Raw genomic sequence first — 20,650 nt, 5'->3', positions numbered from 1 at the left:
AGAAATAAAAACAATGGATTTGATATTTTAGGTGCATGCAACAGACAATTCATTTAGTCATTGCAAGAAAATAAAGTGCAGTTAGGAAAGAGTTCACGCCATGCAAAGCCTGTGCAATTCAAGAAGAATCAAGACGAATGTGAGATTATGTAAATGACAATTATGCAATGAGAGATTGGGTTTAGTACCTAGATGCTTTAGTACAAAGGCATGTGTGTGGGATGAGAATTCAGGATAAATGACTAGACTGAAACAAGTCAACTGAAACAACATCAAAGGGAATAATTGACGACGGGCCTGTTGAATTATTTGAAAATAATGCACACCCAGGGTGGTAATGCGCCACAATGCGAAGCAAATATGGTGCATTATTTTCAAATAGTCAATTCAAAGAGTCAATTATATATACACGGTTACTGCAATCATTGCTCTGGTGCTTATTTTTAAGACATTTGACAAGTCAGGTGTGCGGTTTACAGAAAAATAATCAACACCCATAAAACATTTCTCAACCAATCAGAATAAAGCATTCAACAGGCCCGTGGTATAATACAATGAAATACAACACTATATCATCTACAGTATTTAAACTATATGTGATGTCACAGATTGTTTGTGTTAGCACCGTAATGTCATTTTATTTGTTTAGTTAATAATCAGGATCTGAACTGGTTAAAATTGATTTTACGCTAAATTGTTAGTAGCTTAATAAACTAGCGAAGGCTCAATCAACAAAAGACACACCCAACAATCTCACCGCTATAGACTATATTTTGTATTGGTGGCTATTTCAAATAAATTGATATGATGTCATTTTCTATACAATCTGCTTTTTCCCAGTGATGATTGTGTTTACGAATTTATGCTTTTTTCTAATAATCGTAGATTTTTAAATCACATCACATGAATCCATATGAAACCACCACCTCATAAAAGTAAGGTTTTCCTGTGAGATCACGTTGACGCACAACCAAACCCACAGCGTACAGTAAGTATTCTGATTCACTTATTTGGCTACGCTTTACTTACTGACATTTGCCCTCACATCCCTAGTTCTTCCATTACAAATCCTAAATGCCAGGTACAAGGGAACTTGAACTGGACTTTTACATGCCTGTTACGTGTGCTAGCATTAGTACCAATTTGTTAGAAGAGAGTACGAATGCCGATGTACATAAAGGTTGGACTGATGAAATGATGAGATTACTGTACAGCACAGCAACACTTCATGCCATGTTCAGTATACAGACAAATGATTTACTGTACATGTTACTTCTGCAAACCTTACTCTACAGTAAAAGACTGTTCTTACACCTTCATTACTTTTCAAGGGTTTCATGAGTAACTCTCTAGCATGAAAACAAATTACAGTATGTCATAAACTTAACATTTTCCCCTCAAATGAAGACGATTTTTATGTCAATAAACAGTAGGGTCCAAAAGCCTGGGTCTATACTGAACATCTGGGATTCAACTGTCACAAACAAGGTTAAAAAATGGTCTCAGGCTGTCACTGGGGCGGTACCCATTAAAGGGGACATTTCACAAGACTTTTTTAAGATGTAAAATAAACATTTGGTGTTTCAGCTCAAAATACCATATAGATAATTTATTATAGCATGTTAAAATTGACACTTTGTAGGTGTGAGCAAAAATGTGCCGCTTTGGGTGTGTCCTTTAAAGTGCAAATGAGCTGATTAAATGCAAACACTGATCACCATAATGGTGGTTTGTTGAAATTGAAAGTCAATTGTGCTGTCAATTATTTATTCTCTCTCTCTATCTCTGCACTACATGGTTGTGCCATGATTGGATAGTGCAGATTAAGGGGCAGTATTGTTATAATAAGATCCCCTTCTGACATCACAAGGGGAGCCAACATTCTAATGACATATTTTTTCACATGCTTGCAGAGAATGGTTTACCAAAACTAAGTTATTGAGTTTTTCGTTTTCACATTTTCTAGGTTGATAGAAGCACTGGGGACCCAATTATAGCACTTGAATTGAAAAAAGTCAGATTTTCATGATATGTCCCCTTTAAAAAGGTTCTAATACGTACCATTAAGGTACCAATATGTATACATTTGGTACCTTTGAGGTACTACTATGCACTCTTTGGTACCTCTGATGTACTTATACGAACTCTTTAGGTTCAATGGTGTACTTTAAAAAAGGGTAGGGCACCAGTGACATCTAGGGACCATTTCTTGACCATTATTTCTGACAGTGTCATTGAAATTTGTGAAAGTTTTAGTTTTGTAATAATTTAAGTCAATAATGAAATATAAACACATTTTTGTACAAAAAGTAAAATTTTCTTGCTTCAACTCGGCAAATGAGCATACTTTAAATGTCAGGTTAACATTGACAATTGGGTCTATAAAGTAAAAGGGGAACATTCAGTACCAATTAAAATCTAAAATATATTGGTGATTTTCCATTGGATAAAATAGTACAGCTCACTTTTGAGGGGTTTTCCACTATGTCAAGTACCCAATACTTTTTAGTACCTCCTCTGTTGAGGTTCCAAGCGAGCCGTACTGATACTAAAAAGTCACGTGTTACACTGCAGGACACTGATTGGTCAGAGAGAATCGTCACTACCAACATCATTGCCAAATACAAGATTAGATTACCCTCGTGCACCATTGAGCAAACTAAGTGAGGTTGTCATCAGTGCTTTGTTGTACCCATCTGTGCAAAGTTCCCAAACTCCCTTTTAGCAGTAAAACACATCCACATGCCAAAAATCAAGAACATCATCGATATGCTCCGTTGCTACCTGTTGAGGGTTTGTTTGTATCATGTTTTTATGATGATGTCACGGTAGTAGAGGCGCCGCAACTGTATCGATAAGTCTATAACCCCACCCGCTCTAAAACTCAGATGGAAAAGCAAACCATGCCAAAGTAAAGCGAGCTGAGCTATCCAATGGAAAGTGCCATATGTACATTTCCACTCATTTTATGGTAGCCAAATTAAATGTAATAAAAAGTACTAAGAGGGGAAATGCAATACTGGTACTACTGTATATTGTTATGTACTGTACCATTAACATAAAGTTCTCAAAATCCCAAGAAAGTGCTTTGGTAAAGAACAGCTACTGCCTAAGGGGGCGTGTACACCAAGGCAGCCGGCGTACGTTTTCAATTGTTTCCAATGGAAGCGCTGTGCTTTTAAAAAACGGCAAATTTTTTCCACACGTAGCACTGAGCACCCAGAGTTGAAAAATTTGGGTGAAACGCTCAGCCAATCACAGTGGATGAGGGGCGCGGAACAAATACCACAACAACCAACCAGCGTATTTGTACAAAGTATTATAGCAATCCAAGCACCCAGCAAAAAAAAAAATGCTGGCAAGCACCCACAGTTGCCATCTGCCTGGCATTTTAGCCACGTTTAAACGCTTTGGTGTACACACCGCCTGTTCAGGGGTTCAAGTCTTGATGGCCACCATTATCTCGATTCCATGACTGCACTAAAAACCAAAAGACCAAACCACATGGTGTACACTACTACAACACTAAAACAGTGCTAATGCAGCTAGAACAAAAAAGAAACATGTTAGCATGCTGTATTAATGAGTTAGCAGACTTGTTCCTATTTACCTGGACCCACCAATAGAACAGCATTAACGGGACTACGACTATGAGGAACATAGGGGTGAGGGCAGAGCATACGATCAGCACATTGACTGTGTACCAGAAAGTGCGCATCCAGATATCAATATTGTTTGGTAAGACGGAGTCTATCGTGTCCACATCTTTGCTGAAGCGGTTCAAGACTCGCCCTGAGGGTGTGGCCTCGAAAAAGGCCTGGGGAGCTCTCAAAATGGCGTGGAGCATGTCGAGGTGGGTCGTGTGGGCCGCCTTCAGCATGCTGTAAGCCCGGCACAGTAAACAATTGCCCAGAATCAGCGCACCTGTTGAAGGGGGCAGCACAATGAGAGACAGTGAGGAATTGGAGGGTTAGTCGCGTGCCCTCTCTTGGTTCACGTCTCAAAGTTTTGGTTGAATAAATCAGCTATTAAACAATGCACGGTCGCTACTGTAAGTGAACACTTTTGAGGGATTAATACTGATTTGGCACTATGGAGATGGCTGTCCTTGTGCTGTCACGCTGCACATATCTAGAAGAGAAAAAGACTCATCTGAACGTCAATGGAAAACAGGTGTCTGAAATAAGTGTGCCTCATGCACTGCTACAAGAATTTCACCAGAGGGCGCTAATATACCACAAAACCACTGCAGTAAGAAAGACCCTTAAAAGCAAACCACAAGGCAAAGACTATACTACTGTATGAACCTAACCACCTCTCAAGGAATATGATATGACTTTGCATCTATAATCACTGCACGTGTACATGTGTGTATTGGTGTAATGGTGTGTGCTTATGAATGTGTGTGTGTGTGTGAGATTGCAGCCGAGCAGCAAAAGTCAGAACAGGAAGTGTGCGGGCAGGCTTAGTGGAGAAACAGGAAATGAACACATGACAAATAACCAAGAAAAGGGAAAATCAAGAAGGTAAGACATTTTGTACCACATTCTGCATAGCACATGCTATAACAATATTAAGGTTTCATCCATCATTGATCGTAGAGCTGCAAAAAAAAAATACCTGCACAAAGAAGTAAATGCATGCCAGGGGAAGAATGACCAGGGCGAAAATGGGTGTACTGATTATTATAACAATCATGGTGGACAGAGAGGCAAAGAAGGTGCCCAGGAACATCAGCATTGTGGATGGAAGAACTTCATCTATCACATAAATATCCTTGGAGAAGCGGTTGATGATCCGGCCTATAGGGGTGGTATCAAAGAAAGACTGGGGGGTGTGAAATTTGTTGTCCAGCAGGGCCTCGTGCAGCTTGCGTGCAGCCTGGATTTTCCCCAGGGCGAGAGTAAAGGAAGAGAATGTAACCAGGATGCCTGTGTTAGAGAGACCAGAGCAAGGGGGAGAGGGTCACTACATACTACATAGACCTGCTGGAAAAAATGGGGTTATGGGTAGAAAGGGGGGTGGTATTTGAGAGAGAGAGAAAGAGAGAGAAAGAGCTACAAGGCAAGAGTAATGTTCAGGAGCAAATACACAAAATGCTCACTTATCTGTATCATGGAAAAGAAAATTCACCCAAAAAAATTTAAATTCTGCCTTTAGTCGCTTTGCTGTTGTTCACGATTTTTTTTAGACAGCTATATTCTATTCCCACAACAGTACATACCGTAGTAAACATGGTTATCAAGTTTCAAGAGGACAAAGATACAACGTAAAAGTATAAGTATTTAGGGTAAACTCCCCTTCCACTTGAGCAATAGCAGGAAACTGCAGGATCTCTTTAGTCTTTTTAGTTTGTTCTGCTCAAAAACGCTCAAGATGTGTTTATTGCCAAAAGATGTCACACTAAACACAGATGATTCCTAAAGAAGACATTTAGTCCTGAAAATTAAATTTACAATTTTTTGTACATAGTTTCTGTATTTTCTGTTTTTATCTTAATTAAATAGATAAAAAAATTAATATGGATGGACATTGAAACTTCTAAAACAACAAGGTGCGATGTCAGACTTAAACCTTATAAAAAAATAACCGGACATTTCTAACTTGCACATTCCCATATAATTAATTTCTGGGATATTTGACATAATTTGCGGGTATAGGTAGCTGGTATTAATATGCGAGAGACTCCCATTACAGCCAAGAGGGGTGGGATTTCTGCTGTAATAAACCATCTGCTTAAAAATAAGATTTAAGGTGTGACAGTGAATAAAGACAAATTTTATCAGTTTGGGTGAACTTTTCTTTAACCATGCACATAAATGAAATATAAGACCAGGTTTATATTTGATGCCCATACTTGATATTTCAGTTCATTTTATTTTGCGTCAGGCTTGGGTTCACGTAATCTAATCAGACCAGGCTCCATTAGATAAACAGGACTGCGTGCACTACATCTAACTCGGACAACATCCGCATTACATTATGCAAATAGTATATAATAGACCATGTCATACCTTGTGAAATGCCCAGCGCCGCGTACACCCCCACCCTCATTTGTACATTCTCTTGTGTTCGGTTCTTGTGTTCATCATTAGTCCATTCACTGAGCCAGAAATTGGCTCCTATCGCTGCCGCGCTCTGACAGCCATACAGGAAGCAGATGAAAACTGACAGGAGAGGTCCCACCGCTTTTGCATACTCCCAGTAAACCTTTAACTTCACCTGAAAGAGGAAGGTGTCATGGAAAATGCAGTTTACTGTCAATTTAAAACTAGCTGCGTTTCCATTATAGATTTGCACAAAACTTCTGCGATATTTTCTAAATATCGATAAAAACTATAGCGAAATTACAGCATTTCCACTAACCGAGGATATGCGATTTAAACATGTTTTTTCCTCTCACGATAAGTCATTCCAAACATCATGTCCACTTATGTTGGTATGTTTACTTTTTTCACATCCACCGCACTAGGTATTATTTTAACCAAAGCTCCGATTTTACGATTCACCATGGTAACAGCACATAAAAAAGAGGTCTAAATCCTTTTAAATACTAAAACTGAAAGTGTTGTTGCAAGTGTACAGCAACTACGAGCATATATTTTAAAGAAAATACTTGTTGTTGGAAATTGCTACTCTAGTAAATTTAATTAAATTTTTCATAACAAATAAAATATCAGATCTAAATAAACAGGCACAAATTATTGAGCCTTATATTAAAATTCATGCAGATGCAATCCCATGGACCAAAAGAATATGACAGCAGCTCAGCTAAAATTAGGCCTAAGACTTTGGCATAAAAGGCTACGGACTTTCAAACTCAGGTCGCTGACATTAAGCCTGCTCTGCCCATTGCGCACAGCACTACACACTAAACCAGCGGCTCTGATGAGTGGATTCATAAGAAATGTGATAAGTCATAAGGCAACTGTTCAGATGTAAGACCCCAGCCACAAAGGCTGATATTAGTCACGTAAGGATATTTATATATCAAAAATGACTGCAAAGTATAATACCGCTCACATAAATGCACGTGGACATGACAAAAATCCCCTTGGGGTCTTAAAGTCCTCTCGCAACATATATGTAACTTCAAATAAATGCAACATCATCATCTACAGGAACCTCCATAAAAGCACTTGCCACTTTAGTCACTTAGAGTAGACGGTCTCTGCACCTATACATATCATATTAGCTTTACACGTCATTTTAATTTGCTTATTTTTTGTGTAATATATAAAATAAAGAAGTAAGTTAAAATTACTTGCACTGGAAATTTGATTATGACTTAAAAACAGCTAAAAAATGTTTACAGTGTACATAATAAAAATGTACGCAATCAATGAATGAATGTACAAAATGAACGAACGAGATAGTTAAACAACGCTACTCATTTAAAAGGGGGGAGGGCTGGCACAAACTACAGAATAAAACCTGCTCGCGACCAGGTTAGGTTCGCAGAGTAAGAAACCCAGGAAACAGACTCTGAGTATAAGTTACCTCTCCTTCTTAAACAGGCTTGACTTACCCCGCTGTCTTGGGTTTAACCTACCTCCCATTTTAAACAGAACATTCAGAGTTTCCCTCATTTCAGGGTAAATATAATCATGGGTGGTTTCCTGGACAGGGATTAGTCTAGTGCTAGACTAAAATAAGTGTAAGAGCTGTCCAAACTGAAAACAACTTGCACTGACATATCTTAAAATACATCAGTGCCCTTTGTTTTGCTTCAAAATGCACACAAGTCATGTTTTTAGTAAGGCATGTTTGTTAAAACTAGTTATATTTCCTAATTAAACTGAGGCCTAGTCCTGGGATAAGATAATCCCTCTCTGGGAAACCACCCCTCAGAGTTTTCACTTAACCACCTTTCTGAAATGGGCCCCTGGGAGCAGACACGTATTGAGGTGTTTCTTGGAGGTTTTAGTACATATCGCGTCATCTTCATATAATAATTATGTGACTTGTTTAGGTGACCTAAAAATGTGAATAAATCATTGCAGTTTTGGGAAAATACACCTTTTAATTGTCTGGATACACATTTTAATTGTCTGGAAAACCACGTCATGCGTGCATAAAAACTTTTTTGCAATATATGGGAGTTTTCACCAAATTGACTTGTTTCCTTTGGCCGTATTTTCAATTCGCAATGTCAATTTGCGCAATTTGACAGGTAATGGAAACACAGCTACAGTTTCCATTGCAGTTTTGCGAAATACACCTTTTTCGAATTGCCTAAAAAACCAGCCCATGCAACATAAGAACTTTTTGTTGATATATTAGTGTATTTGCAAAAATTCCATATTTCATGTAAATTTGTGCAATATTAAGGGTAATGGAAATGCAGCTACTGATCTTGTGCCCCAGAAGCATCTAGTGTGCTGTGAGTGTGGTTGCACAGTTCCCATCCTCCAGATGGGGGCAGTCACGAGTCACTTACCCGCCCAGTTTCGGTCGTTTCTGCTTGAATGAGCTTCTCCCCCTTTTGTTCCTTCTTCTCCACTTGGGGCTCTGCAAGTTTCTTTACACTGCAGCGCCGGTGACGGATGGACTTGTTCTTTGGGTTCTCCATGTCATTGGACATGATACTGATCTGCCTACAGGAGTAAAAAGGCTTGAGAAAAGGCTTGAAAAAAATCTAACCAGCAACTGCATTGACATTTTGATATTCTATCATCTGAAGAGAGATGCTATTAAAAGCAGTCAAAGAGAGACTGCCGCCAGTACAGTGAGAGGGCATTAAAAATTCATGTGTACCTCATGAATTGTCTCCGTGCCTCATTTACTGCAGGTTCATTGTCCACCATGTCAATGTGGTTACTGAGAGCGTCCTCTGGAAATTCCTCTTCTTCATCAACCACTGAAACTGTAAAAAGTAATATACACAAATACAGGACAAATAAGTCATATATAAATCATCACAGTATTTATTTCAAATATATAAACAGTGTTGTGTGTTTACGGGTCATTTCATCATCTTCAATGATATCCTCCAGTGAGTAGTTTCTTAAAAATTCGGCAAAAGCTCCATTCTGCTTGAGAAGATCCTGGTAGGAGCCCATCTCTGACACCCTGCCCTCCACTATCACGAGGATGTTATCCACCTGAGGCAGGAAGCTGATCCCGTGGGTCACAAGTATCCGGGTCTGCGAAGGGATTAGGACACTGATTTACTTCTGCTTTGCTAATTCACATAGCAAAAAGACTCTGGGGTCAATGCAGTGGTCTGTGAGGCAGCAATAACACAGTTTGTTCATCTAAATTATTTTAAATGGTTAGACTGTAGAAGTCATGGCCTGAATACCTTGCCCTTGAGCATTCCCTCGGGTCCAACAACATTGTCAAAAATGTGTTTGGCAACATGAGCGTCCACAGCAGACAGTGGGTCATCCAGGAGGTAAACGTCTGATTCGCTGTACAGTGCTCTGGCCAAACTTACTCTCTGTCTCTGACCACCAGACAGATTAATGCCCTGTGAACATACGTAGAAACAAATCACTGCAACGCAACTGCAAAAATTACCTGATCATTAAAACCGACAGTTACATAATAACACTATTTTAATGTAAAGCACGTGTGTTTAAAAGTCATATATAACAATTAAACAGTACCTTCTCTCCTATCTCTGTTAGGTCACCACCAGGAAGCACTTCCAGGTCAGGGGTAAGAGAACAGGCCTCCAGCACACAGCGATACCTTTGCTCCACATAGGGCCTTCCAAACAAGATGTTGTCTCTCAAAGTGGCATTCTGGATCCAAGCTTGTTGTGGTACATAAGCCACAGATCCCTATATTGACAGAAAATCAATGTATTAATTGAAAAGAAGGACTCGTCATTAAATTAAAACAAAAGCATACGTGAAGCTACATACACGTATGGAGATCTGGCCATCGAGTTTCTCCATCTCTCCAAGCAGGGCGGACACAAGAGAGGTCTTTCCGCAGCCCACATGTCCAACAACTGCCAGCAAAGAGCCCTGAGGCACCATCACATTAATGCTGCCAACAGATGGCAAGTTGTTTTATTACAAAAATAATCTTTGTTGTCATCATTGTTATAAGAGTATTCATGTTGCAATGTTTTGTTTGCTCTAATGAACATGTGCATGAATGTGGATTGTTATTAAATAACACCGTTTTAGTCAAGATTTTAGATTCAATTTGATAAATGGATCAAGTGTATACTGTAGGGGCTATAACTGATCACTTTGTCTTTGGCAGTTTTTTGCTATTATTTTAAATGGGTCTGTGGTGCGTCAAATATGCATTTAAAAATATTAGCAAAACTCCAAAAAGCACATTCATCACCTGACAAAATAAAATGTTAAGAAGTCACGAGACATGCCAAAACCAATGAGATTTTAAGTTATCAACATGCTGCAATATATGAATTTAACAAGTGTACTCAGACCTGATTCGCTTTTTCAATTTTGTTTGGTACTACAGTCATTTAAATTAAATTTTTCTCATTTATCTACACTCAGTACCTTCACAAAAGTAGAAACAGAATTTTACAAATGTCTGTAAATTTATTTAAAAAATACCATATCATTTACATATGCATTCAGCCCCTTTACTTAGTACTTAGCTGAAACATCTTAGTACCCAAGCTAAATTTCATTAAAGTGTTGTTGCATAGGGTCTGAATACTTATGCCAGTGTTTTTTTTTTACACTTTTGCAAACATTTCTAAAAATCTATTTTCACTTTTGTGAAGGGGTCTGAATACTTATACAAATGTGATACTTCTGTTTTCTTTTTTCATACATTTGCAAAAATGTATAAAAAATGTATTTCACTTCGTCATTTTATTCGTCGATTTATTATAAAAAATGAATTTAAATGATTGTAGCATCAGGCTGCAACATAATAAAATAAAAAAGTGAAGTGAAAAGTGGGTCTGAATACTTTCTGAATGCACTTTAAAGACACTCAAGAATAAAGCATGCCAAACCCTTGGCACTTTTCCAAAAGTCTACTATATCAACAAATGTGTGTTCCTACTTTTCAAGAGTGGGTTGATCTTGTTTGGCCCATGCAAACTTCCCATTCACCACTGTCACCGCATATTCTGGAAAAAAAGAGAAAGATTGAGGAAGTCAAGCTCTGACTCATCCTAAAGGAAACATTCAGACAGTAACAGAGATTAATGCTGACTCAGCAAAAATTCACTTCCACACCAAACAGAAACCCTCAAACATTTACATGTTTCAGCCTGTCAGCTATAGCAAAAGTCACCTGAAGTATTGTTTTTTCTATCTACGTTCTCTGGATCTAACTCATCGTGACTCAGGAAATCCTTGATACGTTTCAGAGACACACTGGCCTGAAAAAGAACAATGTCAGGTTATTGCTGGTTACACTGTCTGCAAATGATGATCTCTACAGGAATCTACTGTGGTGAATATTACATCATTTAAACAAGCCTAGAACTGTATCTTCATCAGACTAACCCTCTTAAAGTATGTTGCTTTTAATATTGTAGACATTGCATTTGAATATAAGGTAAAATTCTTGTGCAGGAAAGCTAAGAGGACGTGTACACCAAAGCATTTAAACACTGACGAGTTATCGTGTCAATTAAAAAAAAAATTGTATAAAAACGTGTTCCTGATTAATTTGTTATGTTAATCTGCAATACCGCGACTATCCACTAGATTACCCCATTTATTAAAAAACTGAAGCCAAAACGTTATTTACTAATTTTAAACTCCGTGTATATTTTGATAATTGTTCTGAATCCGATCTCTAACAAAATTCCTTCACAAAAAGCCAATTATTTCAGCTTTTTGCTAAAAAAATTATTTTTAAAGAAAAATACCCATATTTAAGAAGAGAAAAAATATAGACAGGATGAAATGTTTTTCCCCTGTTGTTTATTTATTATTTGTTTGAAACAGAGCGTCTGTTTTTTATTTGATATATGTATGTTTATAGATTTTTGTTAATATGTTTATATCCATTTCCTGGAAGACATTTTGTGAAACTTTTGTGAAAATCACAAAAAATGCTGGCAGGCAACTTAAAAAAAATGGCCGGTAGGGAATGAGTTAAGTGTTTTTGTCCTTTTTTTCACAAGTGGTACAAAATTCCTCCAATCGGATCACGTGTCATTCATCTTTTGATTTCAATTATATAGGAATTAAATTTAACATCATATTAAAGTATTATGAAAGTTATTAACTATAAATGAAATGTTTATGAAAAACTTATTAGGAGATAAAGATGCTTTGTGTGTATTTTTTTGTATAGTTATGTATTGCAACATTATTGTAATGTCTGAAAAAAGTGCATATTTGCTGATCTGGTGCAGTGTGAGATGTTCAAATTGTATAATATTAGATATTATATCGCATTATATAGTACTTGCATGTGAAAACAATACCAAGGCAATGAATAATATAATATAATAAAAATAATGATCTAAACATTGTTTTTCTATGCAAATGACCTGTGGATGAAGTTTGCACCATGTATGTGTGTATACAGTACATATTCTATACAGTATTTTGCACAAGTATTTTGCTGAAGTTACTGGGTTTTATGGTCATGAAATAAGTTGGATGCATAAAGATTGCATATAACTTAATACAGGTTTAAAAGGTGCAAATATTTACATGCCAGTCCTATGCTAAGATGTATAAACAGCAAGAATAAGAACTAATGTATTTAACCCACAACCATACTTTACATGTCAAAAGTTTTTAACAAAAGAAAGAAGTGAATACTCACTTGTACAATGCTGCTTATGACTTGTGGGAGCATATTCAAGGGGAATCTTAAGATGTTGAAAAGAGACAAGGACACAAAAGCCTTCTCTGCATCCAAGATATTATTTTTATCCACCGTCACATAAACAGCAAATGTGGTCAAGGCTACCTGCCGAGACATTAAAGGAATAGTAAAGTTTAGTCAAAAATGATATATTATTTATTTATTTAGTCACATTTATTCACATTAAACCCCTATTTTCATTATTTCTTCTTCAGAACCATAACCAACTTAAACATAATCCATGAATTTATTAAAATCTGGACCTGTGCGTCTTCTCTTCATGCAAGTGCATACACAGGGATCACAAAGTGATACATTTATATACCTTGAATGCACGGTAAGTTGCTTAAAGTACGTAAGGGCACCTAATTTGACCATTGACCTGCACTGGGGTTCTCAGCAGGGTATGAAACATTTAACAGATCATCTGCATTAAAACAAGATAGTCGTCCAGCCAAACGAGTTTCTCACGTCACCTATCTGTCTGGTACATCTGACTAATGCCTGTTCAATGTGTGACCAGAATGAGACCTGCATGATAAAGATCTACCGCATCATTTGGCATATCAAAGATACGGTAACCGATTTGCATTTTCCTCAAACACATAAACCACATAATAAGAAAAATGAGACACGAAAGATGTGTTACCATGAATGGTGCACTGGTCCAGGCCATGGTGGAGAGGGCACTGAGGTAGGCCGTCTTACGCAGCACATTAAGCTCTTTTTTTCGAATCTGAAGGATCTTCTCCTTGAATGAGACCTCCCAAGCGTAGAGCTTCAACACCTTTATGCCATTTAAAATCTCATTCATTAGCTTGATGCGTTCATCTTTATATTTCATTTGTTCCACCTGTAAGAAGTACAGACAGGAAGTGACATCATACAACTGAGCACTTTTTCTAAGATGGTTCACATCTATAACTCTACAACTTTGTTCACACTGACTACTAAACCAAATTGGTTTACAAATAAGATCTTTACTGCTAAGTATTTGCACTTAGTCATCTTACAATGAAATCTGATCTGTTTGTTAACAATGAAAGTGTCAACACTTCGCCAAGAGCCTTTCTCATACAACATCTGAGAGCACCTGCTTAATATACTGTTGCCTAAACATAGTTTGTTATACGAGTAAACTGCTGTCTAAATAGTTTAGCATTGCTGAAAGGTGCCTTGTTCACAATTTAGTTCTGTCTCTTAGGCAAATTAAGAGGAAGTAATGGTTTGCTTGAAGTTTCACAAAAATGTGAGAGACTGAACAGTTCCTGTCAAAACCACAGACCAGAAAAATATTGATCACCATAAAAAACGCTTCTGTGTGCAGACAGACACAGATGAAGATGTGGAGAGAAAAAGGAAACAAACCTGGTAAGTTCTGGTCTTCATAGCAATAAAAGCATTGAACGGAATTAGCAGAACCATCACTGCCACCCCAGCAAGTACTGAGGGACCCAGATTCTGAAGACAGAAAAACAATATAAAGAATAAGAAAAGAGAGTTTATCTCCCACCATATTTACACCACCAACCATGCAGGTTTAATAAATGCCTTCAATAAAATGCATTATTATACGTCTATGGGTAACTGGAAGTTTTAAAGGGCACATATTATGCCCAATTTTGCAAGATGTAATATAAGTCTCAGGTGTGCATAGAGTGGGTTTGTGAAGTTTCAGCTCAAAATACCCCACAGATCATTTGTTATAGCATGTCCAATATGCCACTAATTGGGCGGGAGCAAAAAAGTGCTGTTTTAATGTCTGTACCTTTAAATGCAAATAAGCTACTGTTTTAGTTTTAAAAATAGATCAGATTTCTGTTAATACAGTCTTGTACAGTGGTATCTTTAACCGCATTAGTACTACAACATTCTAACAAAAACATTTATAAAAGCTTTTGGGTGGGGCTTTATCAGTGTGATTTTACATTTACAAGAGAATTAAAACAGCAAGTCTAATGAGACTGAGTGGGTGGATATTATTTATTGTAGGGTTGTTGCGTTCACACACTGCCAACAAACATTTACATCCAAACTTTGTAAAATGAATTTTGCATAACATGGGCTCTTTAAAAAAGTGGTTTATATCTGTTTTTGCCTTAGGATCCAGATTTTATATGAACTCGCACCTAGTTTTACCAAGGTTTTGCTTATTTTTCTTTAAATACTGAAATCATTTGTTTGTTGGCTTTGAAAATAAAGACAATAGTGGACAACAGATATGGTTTTTTTAATGGTTGATGCCGATATTAAGAAAGAAGAATAGCCAATAGCAATATATCACAAATGTGATTACAGTAAATGAGAGACAAACAGAAAATAAAAACTAAATACATATTTGTTATGAATAATATTAATAAATATACTCTTTTAAAGTAGTTAAAGGGACTGTAAGTAGGATTTTCCCCATCTAGCGGTGAAATTGTATTTTGCATTCAACCGAATAGTGCTCTCTAGCTCCTCGCTTTTCCAAATGCGTGTTGCAACTACGGTAGCTGTTATGAACTCACTGGTCTTCTTGTCTATTTCAGCTGGTTCACGTGTTCTGAATGAAAATGCGTTTTGGAAACGCGTTGGTAGGCTATAGTGCTTTTTGTCCCTCTCTGCTATTATAGTTTATCAATATGGCGTAACGACATGGAAGCCTCCTTGTACTTTTCATTAAAAAACAACAAATGTAAGTAACAGAAAAATTTACTGGCCAATTAAAAAAAATCCAAATATCGTCTGGTATATTGGCACTGCAATTTGACTAAACTGCGTGTCACTAACCGGCATGTCATGCAACCTGTCCGTGTAATCTGTAAATTTTGCGGTATGCAAACATTTCATTGCATATTAAATTAAAAAGTAGGAAGTAAAATTCCTTTTGATCACAGCAACTGATTTGCATTAAGCAATGTTTATCCCTGATGTCTGCCATCCAATAAGAAAAGAACAGAAAGTTGTGACCCACTGCTTAAAAAGAAACAATAGTCATGTATAAACAAACATAACAAAAGAGGCATGAGGTGATACTACAATTAAATAAAACGTGTAAAAGTTTACCTTCCAGAGGAAGAAAAGAGCAAGAATGATCTGGAGTGGGGCTGACCATAGCATGTTAAGAAAGGTGGTTAGATCCATGAATGTCTGGGCATCCACAGACATCAGGTTGACCACCTCTCCCACCGTAGATGACCGCTTGGCTTCATTCGTGATTATAAGTGCCTGGAGAGATTGATAACACTGTCAAAGATGCATCCATGATCTAACAAAAACTGCCTAAAATGCTTTCGTACTTGTGTTAGGACAATATCTTTCTTTTAATCTATTTATCTAATCTAATTAAAAAACTTCAGTTCTTGTAAACGCTTAGTGAACTTATAATTGCAGGTTGTAACTTTGTTGCCATTTGGATTTTTTACTTAAAAATGTATGGCAAGAATTAAACTTGTGTTTTTTTATATGTAAGAATTATATTGGGTTACCAACTTCAGAACTAGAATAAGCATTATTAAATGTATTATTACTCATTGTTAAATTTAGTTAATACAAATTAAATGATTTATTCATTAGCTCACTGTGCAATCTTAAAGGGGACATTTCACAAGACTTTTTTAAGATGTCAAATAAATCTTTGGTGTACCCGGAGTACATATGTTAAGTATGTCTAGCTCAAAATATCATATAGATAATTTATTATAGCATGATAAAATTGACACTTTGTAGGATTAGGCAAAACGTTGCTGTTTTTTGGGGGGGCTTTCTTTAAAATGCAAATGAGCTGATCCCTTCACTAAATGGCAGAGCTGTGGTTGAATAGTGCAGATTAAGAGGCTGTATTGTTTCCATCTGACATCGCAAGGGGAGCCAAATTTTAATTACCTATTATTTTTACATGCTTGCAGAGAATGGTTTACCAAAACAAAAGTTATTGGGTTTTTCTTTTTTTATATTTTCTAGGTTGATAAAAGCACTAGGTAGCCAATTATTGCACTAAAACATGAAAAAAGGCAGATTTTCATGATATGTCCAGTTTAATGAAATCAGTTTTACAAAGAAAAACCCTGTGACACAGCAGATTTTTTTGCTGTAGTAACGTTGCCAGTGACACAAAAAGTCACACCCAAAACAATGCACCTATGCGGCTTAAAGCAGATCTGGGTTAAAGTGTACTACTGTGTTTAGACAAGCAGCCACTCCTACAGCATCACGCCTACTGCAGAACAAAAAACTACTCTATTCTTTACCTTACACATATCAAATATCATTAATGTCTGGTGCCACCTGAACCGTGACTCATCCAGTCAGAGACAGAGCGCAGTTATGCTAATTTGAACACCACGCCCACCGGGTGGAAAACAATCCAACCATCTCCATTGACTCTGTATTGCGAGAGGCTGCCTCCTTGTCATTTCCTTGTCACACAGCAGCTTTTAGGCATTATTCTGTTTTATAGGCATTATTTTTTAGGCATTATTCTATATATATATATATATATATATATATATATATATATATATATATATATATATATATATATATATATATATATATATATATATATATCAGAAAACCGAGAACTCAAGCAAAACAGACAGATATGTTTATTTAGCAAGAAAATAAATGTTTTCAATATTTAGTAAATATTAAATATTTTAATAATTTAATAGCACATTTGCAGCTTTAACTTTAAAAAACAGGTTTGATCAGTAGTGTTTTCTGTCATTATGTTATTATTAATGCCACGGGCCTGTTAAATGGTTTATTCTGATTGGTTGAGAAATATTCCAAGGGTGTTTATAATTTTTCTGTAAAACGCACACCTGACCTTTTAAATGTCTTAAAAGAACCACAAGAGCAATGTTTTAGCAATGTCTGTGGTAACCGTGGTATAAACGGAATAACTAAATCCTGCCCTTGAATAATTTGAAATTAATGCACACCCACGGTGTAATTAAATTGCCTGTCGTCAATTATTCCTTACTTATTGGACCTTAATCTGGTCATTTTCTTATTCACCTTTGATGAATTCTTTTTAGAAGTCACTGAAAAATCTAAAAGCAATCCATAATTTTGACACTTACAACTTCTAAATGTACTTCTGTCCAATTGGTTGCAATTGTGTGCATTTGACTTAATGCAGTGCTGCATCTACGTGAAGTTCTGCGAGAGAGCCATAAGTAAGCACTGTTCTCAAAACTCGCGATACTTTGATGTCATACGCTGATAGATCTGTAGAGTGCTGCTGAAGTTTAACACACTCCAATCTCTGTTCATCTGTTCTCTTCAAAAATCAAAACACTTTTTTATTTTAACTTATGTGCTCATCTTGTAGGTTCATGATAAAAGTGTTTTACGACCATGTCTGTCAAAATAATAGACAAGGAAAATCTAACGCAACCTCTGGTTGGAACATAAAACGTGTCTATCCACTTTGCAGTGTTGTGTAATGGTCTTATGACATGTAAAATATATATTTGTTTTGTTAGTAGATGTTATATTTAGTTTTTTATTTTTAAATTATTTATTAATATTTTACTATTTAATTGTAATTATTAATTCATTTTTCATTAACTCACAAACCCCCTGCAATTCCCCCTGCAATTTGGAAAACCCTGTTCTATGGCATCGCTTTTTTAGCACCTTTATTTATTTTTACCTATTTGTGCAACATCTTTTCCACAACAATCTAGAAAAAAGTAGTTTGTACTCTAAATGTAACCCTGATACAGTCCTAACAGTGCAGTCATAGCAGTAATAAGAAATTCAAGTACAGGTTACTGTTGACATAAGCTCAAGTATCCATATTCAGTGTTTTTACAATAGGGTTTCATAGCACTTTCCCACATGTGCTCCTTATGAATATAACTGGTCAACCAGCTAACTAAAAACACCAGCGAGACCAGCATGAACCAGCTTAGGTCATCTCAGCAGTATGTACCTTCCTATAGATGGCCCCTACGATTGCACTCCGGAGCCTCATGCCTGTTACGAAGCAGTACTGAAAGTGCTGATGCAAGATGAGCGTTTGCAGGAGGGAAGTGCCGAACATCAGAAAGGCCAAAGCGTAGCCCCACCACGCCGGAGCGTCTGACTGTTTGGTATAGCCAATCAACATCCTGGAAAAGAGAGGGCATTTATTACCACTGCTTTATAGATCGATAGATAGCACTTTATTTACAGTCCCATACTACATGTACATATATTGCACCTACTCTGTACAGAGTAACCTAACCCTATCCCATATTAAGTGCACACTGTGTAGTGTTTTGTGAAGTGAAGAACACTATACTGCAAAATAAAGTGCCAACAAATGTTAAATATTGTATAGTTGTATCATAGACTGTAAAAAAAGATGGACGACGCCTGTTCGCTCTCTTCCATTAGTGAAAAGTGAAGCCGCCAGAGTCCCGATATGGCGCTGACATCTTGGGTCTTGAGTCTGCGCAGTAGCGATTTCGGGACCAGTCATGCGCAGTAGTGAGCAGGAAGTGAACCCGCGAAATCAAAACCCCGCCCTCGCAGAATGCGCATATCACACGATATCACAGCTGTCAATCATGACGTGACACCACCGTTTTTATATCATTAAATAATTAACTAAACACAAACTTATTTTAAAAACAAACATTTGAATTTGCATCAGTGTAATAAAAACTACAATAAATGACAGAAACTAGGTTCGGAAAAAAGATAATTGAAGTGTAATTAATTTTTTTAGTTGGTCTCAAGTCCCATTGAATAACATGGGGAGGCGGGGTTTATGACCTATACTGGGACCAGTCACTGGGGGGCGATCGAGACGTTTTGGCTTCTCTTTTCAGGGCTTGTGCGGCACGCTTGAGTTCTATGATATTAGTGAAGACTATTCAAATTATTGTTTCTGTGATGTGGTTTATATTTACATATATCATCATGCATACTGTGTACAATAGAGTATTTTGCAAAAGGCATTATGCAAAAGTCTTAGGCCACCACAGCTTTGTCGTTTCAGCAAAGTGCAATGACCAATTCACTCTTTATCTTAAGATTCAAACAGAAAATACCAGAAATAGGTACATAAAACCACACAAAAAAAAACACTTTTCAAACAAAATGGCTTTTTCAGGCAAAGTCAGTACACTATAAAAAACTATGTATTATTTTAACTTTAAAAAAGTCAGTTTCTGTGCTGCCTTAAAATTGAGTTAATTCAACTTAAAGATATTAGCTGACTGAAAAAAATTTGTTAACTATTTTTTTAAGTTGAATTAACTCAACATTTCAAGGCAAAGAGTACATTTTGAGGTCCTTAGATTAGAATTGGAGTTTTATGCTACAATGTCAGAAAAATTGTCCAAAAATGGTCCCTTGCAATGGGGTGGTACACCTTTGCACCTAAAGAGTTCATATCAGCAGTCAAATGTACCTATGGTACCAAAGAGTGAATATTAGTAAACCAAAGGTACATCTCTTAGTACCAAATGTATACATATATGTACCTAAATGATACATATTAGGACATTTTAAAGGGGTACTGCCCCAATGATAGCTTGGGACCATTTTTGGACCATTTATTCTGACAGTTTATTGCTCAAGTGTAAGGGGAGGTAACATTAAACATTTGACATTTTAGATTACAATTGTATTCAGTTTTTATATTGCATTCAAATTTCCTTTATTTTCTGGTTGTGTTCTAATAAAGAGACTGAGAAATAATGATATATGATCACCACACCATTACAAAAACAACAAATCTAATTGTGGCATGATGGTCTAAGAGTTTTGCACAGTACTGTATATTTGAAATGGTGACGAAGGACTAGCGAGCAACATTTTTGCACATTAAATTTGAATTGCAAAACTTTGGCAAGGACATATGAAAACAAAAGGCCGAAATGAAAGCAAATAT

At 36.7% G+C, this 20,650-nt stretch overlaps 1 protein-coding gene across 1 annotated transcript in view; it reads right to left on the bottom strand.

The window, feature by feature from the left end:
- The window catches only part of abcc3 (ATP-binding cassette, sub-family C (CFTR/MRP), member 3), a 71,500-nt gene that overhangs the window by 12,800 nt on the left and 38,050 nt on the right, over positions 1-20,650 (bottom strand). Inside the window, exons 9-23 of the mRNA XM_065253516.2 lie at positions 18,701-18,878; positions 15,823-15,984; positions 14,143-14,235; positions 13,424-13,627; positions 12,733-12,879; positions 11,239-11,326; positions 11,005-11,071; positions 9,873-9,999; positions 9,612-9,788; positions 9,305-9,472; positions 8,963-9,146; positions 8,758-8,866; positions 8,441-8,597; positions 6,015-6,222; positions 4,621-4,931 (exon numbers count right to left, since the gene is read on the bottom strand). Coding sequence (XP_065109588.1) covers positions 4,621-4,931; positions 6,015-6,222; positions 8,441-8,597; positions 8,758-8,866; positions 8,963-9,146; positions 9,305-9,472; positions 9,612-9,788; positions 9,873-9,999; positions 11,005-11,071; positions 11,239-11,326; positions 12,733-12,879; positions 13,424-13,627; positions 14,143-14,235; positions 15,823-15,984; positions 18,701-18,878 — 2,380 coding nt within the window. The remainder of the gene's footprint in view (positions 1-4,620; positions 4,932-6,014; positions 6,223-8,440; positions 8,598-8,757; positions 8,867-8,962; positions 9,147-9,304; positions 9,473-9,611; positions 9,789-9,872; positions 10,000-11,004; positions 11,072-11,238; positions 11,327-12,732; positions 12,880-13,423; positions 13,628-14,142; positions 14,236-15,822; positions 15,985-18,700; positions 18,879-20,650) is intronic.

This window comes from Paramisgurnus dabryanus, chromosome 1 (genome assembly GCF_030506205.2).
Source record: "Paramisgurnus dabryanus chromosome 1, PD_genome_1.1, whole genome shotgun sequence".
Classification (NCBI taxonomy): domain Eukaryota; kingdom Metazoa; phylum Chordata; class Actinopteri; order Cypriniformes; family Cobitidae; genus Paramisgurnus; species Paramisgurnus dabryanus.
This window is presented reverse-complemented; position numbering and strand designations above follow the sequence as displayed.